Source organism: Diceros bicornis, chromosome 11 (genome assembly GCF_020826845.1).
Source record: "Diceros bicornis minor isolate mBicDic1 chromosome 11, mDicBic1.mat.cur, whole genome shotgun sequence".
Lineage (NCBI taxonomy): Eukaryota > Metazoa > Chordata > Mammalia > Perissodactyla > Rhinocerotidae > Diceros > Diceros bicornis.
Window position 1 is genome coordinate 15,177,750 of NC_080750.1, and position 6,000 is coordinate 15,183,749.

The 6,000-nt window shown below is 40.1% G+C and overlaps 1 protein-coding gene across 2 annotated transcripts in view; it reads right to left on the bottom strand.

Moving 5' to 3' along the window:
* BBS7 (Bardet-Biedl syndrome 7) overlaps nt 1-5,781 on the bottom strand; it is a 31,800-nt gene extending 26,019 nt beyond the window's left edge. The window contains exons 1-2 of one of the 2 annotated variants that reach the window (XM_058549993.1): nt 5,599-5,781; nt 3,480-3,545 (exon numbers count right to left, since the gene is read on the bottom strand). In XM_058549993.1, the coding sequence (XP_058405976.1) occupies nt 3,480-3,545; nt 5,599-5,634 (102 nt within the window). In that variant the 5' untranslated portion in view covers nt 5,635-5,781. The remainder of the gene's footprint in view (nt 1-3,479; nt 3,546-5,598) is intronic. The other variant, XM_058549992.1, reaches the window with a different exon arrangement.
* Between the last annotated feature and the right edge of the window lie 219 nt (nt 5,782-6,000).

Below are 6,000 nucleotides of genomic sequence, written 5' to 3' on the forward strand. Positions count from 1 at the left end.
AGATCATAAAATCTAGGAAAGAGAACCCCACAAAAAATAATCCTCCAAAGAATTATAGGAAAGGGCCAAAGAGAAGGCTATAGAGAATCGTTATGGAAGTAGTTGGCCATATATTCTGTTCCCACAATGTAAAGAGAACAAGACAATAGGGACAGAAATGGCATGGAGATAATTTTATTTTCTTAACTGGAGCATAAGAACATTTTTTTGTGTGTGTGAGGAAGATTGGCCCTGAGCTAACATCTGCCAATCCTCCTCTTTTTGCTGAGGAAGATGGCCCTGGGCTAACATCCATGCCCATCTTCCTCCACTTTATATGGGACGCCACCACAGCACGGCTTAACAAGCAGTGCGTCACTACGCGCCTGGGATCCGAACCGGCAAAGCCCAGGCCACCACAGCAGAGCGTGAGCACTTAACTGCTTGTGCCACCGGGCCGGCCCCATAAGAACATTTTAAGATTAACTTTCAAAACAGATTATCAAATAAGATTGTGACTGACCTATCTGATATTTTAAACCTTTTTAATGGAAAAATTTTAATATATGCAAAAGTAGACAGAATATTATAATGAATTTCCATGTATCCACCACCCAGCTTCAACAATTACGAGCATGTGGCCAATGGATTATTTTGAAATAAATACAGAAGGAGATCTTAACACTTCTCTCTCAGAAATTGATAATCAAGAAGACAAAAGATAAAAATACAGATTAGAAAAACAATTACTTTTGGTATAATACACAGTCATACGTCACTTAACGATGGGAATACGTTCTGAGAAATGCGTCATTAGGTGATTCTGTCATTGTGCAAACAGCATAGAGTGTATTTACACAAACCTAGATGGTATAGACTACTATACACCTAGGTTATATGGTACTCAGGAACCTAGATGGTATAGCCTACTACACACCTAGGCTATACGGTGCTAATCTTATGGGATCACCTTTGTACGTATATGTGGTCCATCATTAATGGAAACGTCGTTATTCAGTGCATGACTGTATCTGCACATATGCATATACGCGTACATGTACACATATGTAGGGGTGAGTGTGTATAAATAAATAAATAAGTCACTCATCCCAAGAATTAAAGTATAAATGTTCTTTTCAAGCACACAAGAACATTAGATAACTGGCCAAGTATTAGGATATAAAACAAGTCTCAAATATCAAAAAGTTGATATCGTGCAGACCATGTTCTTAGGCCACTGATTCTTAACTTTTCTGGAGGGATTACAAACCCCTTTGTGCAGCTGATTAAAGCTGTGAACTTTCTCCCCAGACCAATGAACATTCACGAATAATTATGCACACATTTTCAGGAGATTTATGGATCTTTGGTATTGACAGAGACTTTTCTGATGAAAAAAATACATGATGAAGAGTTAAGGTTTTTATTTTTTGACAATACACGACTCCAATAATTTGTAAAACAATAATCTATTACAAGAATACCCAAAGTGTGGTTCCTGGACTCTTCAGGGGTCAACGAGAACCTTTTGGGAAATCTCCCAGGTCAAAATTATTTTTCTAAGTAAGTCTTTATTTTCTTTTTTCACTAGGTTGATATTTGCAATGATGGTACAGAAGTAATGCTGGGTAAAATTACCAGTGTCTGACAAGAATCAAAACAATGACACCAAACTAAACTATACCAGTAATCAGTAATCTTCATCCCCATTTGAGAGTAAAAAAAAAATCCAGTTTCATGTAAGAATGTCCTTGATGAAGCAATATAAATTATTAATCTTATTAAACCTCGACACTTGAGTACATGTCTTTTTAATATTTGGTGTGAGAAAACAGGAAGAATGCATAAAGCACTTTCGCTGCGCAGTGAAATAGTATTGAGGAAAAGCGCTTGTATAAATTGTTTGAGTTATGAGCTGAACTATCCACTCTTTTCAAGAAATGCCATTTTTAAGAATGAAAGAACAACCAACAACTATTGTTATTAACACTTGAGTATTTCGTGGATGTTTGTTAAAAACTGAAGGAAGTGAGCTTGTCATTTCAAAAGAAAACAACTGACAGTATCTGCTACCAATGACAAAGTTTGAGCTTTCAAGTGAAAATCAGTAGTTTGAAAGACCTGTATCTGCCACTGTGAGCTTGACAGCTTCGAAATACTTAACGTTTCTGATGGGTCAGCAGTGATATTAACAAATGTGATCTGTTAGATATTCTATTATAAAATGTATCAACGTTTGGAACATCTCTATAACTCAAATGAACCAATAATCTCAAACGACCATCACAGGATGCTATAAACTCATGCGTGGGTAAAAGATGCATTCAAAGTATAAGAGATCAATGGATTTTAATGTACCAAAGTATGAAAAGCTAATCAGTACAGTTTCAGATTGCAGACTGCACCTAATGTTTTAGGAACTACCACTTGTCAAGTATAGGTATAGCATCAAATATGAAAAGCAATAATTATCCGGAAAAGCTATCTAAATACTCCTCGCTGTTTTCAACTACGGATCATGCAAGCTAGGTTTTCCTCATATACTTCAACCCAAACAACATATCTCAGCAGACTGCATGCAGAAAACAGACATGAGAATCCAGGTACCCTTGCTTATGCCAGACTAAAGAATTTGCAAAAATGTAACACAATGCCACTACTCTCAAAAATTGTTTTGTTTTTGAAAATACTTATTTTTCATAAAAATGTTATTTATGTAAACACGTAATTTTTTTATTTTAAAAAGTAGAATAATAAATATTTTAAACATTTCTTAGTTTGAATTTTAATACAGTACGTATTGATAGATATAACTTACATAAGCAAAAGTTCTTTGGGATCTTCAATAATTTAAGAGTGTAAAAGGGTCCTGAGACTGAAAAGTTTCAGAAGTGCTGATCTAATGGACTGAATACTACACAGGACAATTAGAAATCTGTTTATTTATCCTGACAAAATGTTAATATATCAGGATACTGTATCTATTCTGCAGCTACTAAAATATCCTACTAGTCTTCTAAGAAATTATAATTGTCTTATGCAAATTATAATTGTCCTATCTCACAGGATCAATATTTCTATAAAATTAACCAATATTGTTAATATAAAGTTCAACATCAAAATAGTTACTCTTAAAAATATGATAAAGTTTTCAAAAAAGCATTTTCTCTTTATCCTATTGTGTTTTATATATTTTTTCTTATTCATAATCTAGAATACACAAGTACACACAAAGTAAAATTATCACCAATAAAATGGAATATGTTTTTTAACAAGTTTGCTTATACTCTTTACTAACTGTACCAATAATTATAATGTCCAAAAAAATTACTGTTTGTAAATGTCCCTTAGTGTCCCAACCTCTGTTCATATTAAAAGAAATTCATTTCCATTTTAACACTAGCATTTTAAAAAGAACAACTTACCCACAAAGAAGGAAATATAAACCCCTCCTCTCACAGAGCTAAGGAGATGTGGAGAAATCAGCACCTCTACAGTACCTTTTGTGTAGCTCTATGTCTTGAGGCAGGAAGTAGCTTCATAGTCTTCTGAGAGGTCACTCCCACCTAAGGAAACACACCAGCCACCAGTGAATGTACTCTAATATACCGTAATTTGAATTATTACATCAGAGATTAAAAGGACCAGCAATTTCAGATCACAGTGAGTCTTACCTTTTTATTGCAAAAATTAGTGATATGAAATAACTATCAGTGATGAACTTTTATCTAATGAAATATGCCACAAAAGTCAAGAGTATAGGAAACAACAAAAACAGTAAAAATTTGTCTGTCAAAATTTATGTTGTCAAGTCAGACGTAATTGTGACATTTGTAACATACTTCACAAAAAAAAATTTCTAGAAGCCTTCTTTTACAACTTCATACAATTGTTAAAGAGTTTCTGTAAAGTGATTAAAAATCTTTGGAAACAGATTGCAGTTATCATTAAAAATGCAATATAGAAAACTTTTGCTAAAATACCAAACATGCTGATGGCAATGACATCTAATCCAACTGACAGGAAGATTATTTTACAAAAGGTACAGACGATGAAAAGAGCATGGCTTGTTCAGCAGGGAACTGTCATTAGTGGTGCACAGTTATGGGAGGAGAATAGGAGAGAAGTTGGAGAAAACAGATCATTAAAGAATTTACATATAGTATAAATCTATAATTTTATTCTATATTCCAGGGACTAGTACTAAATTTAAAATAATCTATTTAGATTTGCATTTTGTTTTTTTATAGTAATATTTACTCATTTTTTTAAAATATAATTTTATTTATTTATTTATTTTTTCCCCCAAAGCCCCAGTAGATAGTTGTATGTCATAGCTGCACATCCTTCTAGTTGCTGTATGTGGGACTCAGCCTCAGCATGGCGGGAGAAGTGGTGCGTCGGTGCCCCACCGAACCCTGGGCCTCCAGCAGCCGAGCGCGCGCACTTAACTGCTAAAAGCCTCGGGCGGGCCCTAGATTTGTATTTTGAAACATCAATCTAGCAAGTGATGTGAAGGATGGCTTGGAGAGAGGTGAAGCTGGAGGCTAGGAGCCCAAGTAGGAGGCCATTTCAATCATCCAAGCCAGAGAAGACGAGAATCTGAGTTGGGGGTTACGGAGATAAAGAAAATGGGACAGGGGCCTCTCTGTGGCCTAGTGTTTAAGTTTGGTGTGCTCTGCTTCCAAGGCCAGGTTTGGTTCCCAGGCATGGACCTACACCACTCGACAGGGGCCACGCTGCAGCAGAGACCCACATACAAAATAGAGGAAGACAGGCACAGATGTTAGCTCAGGGCGAATCTTCCTCATTAAAAAAAAAAGAAGAAAATGAACAGATTCAAGAGATATTTAGGAGATAAGACCAGCAAGATGTGGTGACCAGTTGGCCATGGAAAATATTAAGGTGGGAAGTACCTACCATAACTCCCAGGGAAACTGACTGCGCAAACGGTTCGTGCCATCAGCAAAAATAGGCTTAGCAAAAAAGGAGATGGAGAGGAGAGAGAGAAAGACGACGGCTGAACTACGGAGGGGCAGGGTGCTGTAACAGAGAGAACATCAGCCCTGCAGTCAGAGCCTTTGCTTTAAACAGGAACTCCGTCCTTTTTCGCTTCAAAGCAAATGACCTTCTCGGAGCCCCTGGATCCTCATCTACATTACCTACTTTGAGAATTTTTAAGAAGATTAAATATTTCTGGATGTTAAGCTCTTAGAATAAACTAGATGCTCAGTAAACGGTTTTCGTTGCTTTTATTATGATCTGGCTGCTGGCGTTGGGAGCTCCGGAGAAGGGACTGGATAGGGAAGATTCAGGAGGTGGAGACCCCCAGGCAGCTGCAGCGGGGAAAGCAGGGCCCTGGGGAGGAATGTGGGATCGCGTGGACGTGCGGAGCATCTTCAACCCCCCGGCGCCAGCACCGCGGGGGCGTGGACTCGCGTCGCGGTTCAGCGGGGGCTGCGCGTGAGGAGGGCGACGGGAGGGCAGCACCCCGCCCCCTCATCGCCGCCGCCGCCGCCCCCGCTCCCGGCGCCCTCCACAGGCGTCAGTGGGAGGCTGGAATCCCCTCGGGGAGCCGGGCTCCGCCCCGCGGCGCCCGCCCCGTGCCCTCGGGTTTACCTGTAAATAATCCGTTCGGTTTAAATTCAGATCCATGACGGCACACGGTTGCGCTGGGCAGCGCCAGGCCGGGACAGGAGGGGCAGAGGCTACCAGACGTCAAGGCTCCCAGTGAACACTGCTCGCGTCACCCTTGAGGGGCAAAGCCCAGCTGCTGCGGACCTCGGCCGGGGGATGCAAAGGCGGGGCGTTAGGGCAGCGGCGCCCTGCGTGACGTCAGTACGTTCACGTGAGTGGGCCCTGGACGAAAGTAAAGCCCCGCCTCTATCCCGGCGGACCGCCCACTGACTTAACCTGCTCCAATCAGAGGCGAGAGGCAGGGAGGACGCGGTCCAGGAGACACCCCCCCCAGGTGGTTTCCAGGGAGACCGGAGACGCAGACTTGGCTCCACCCCCACCGCC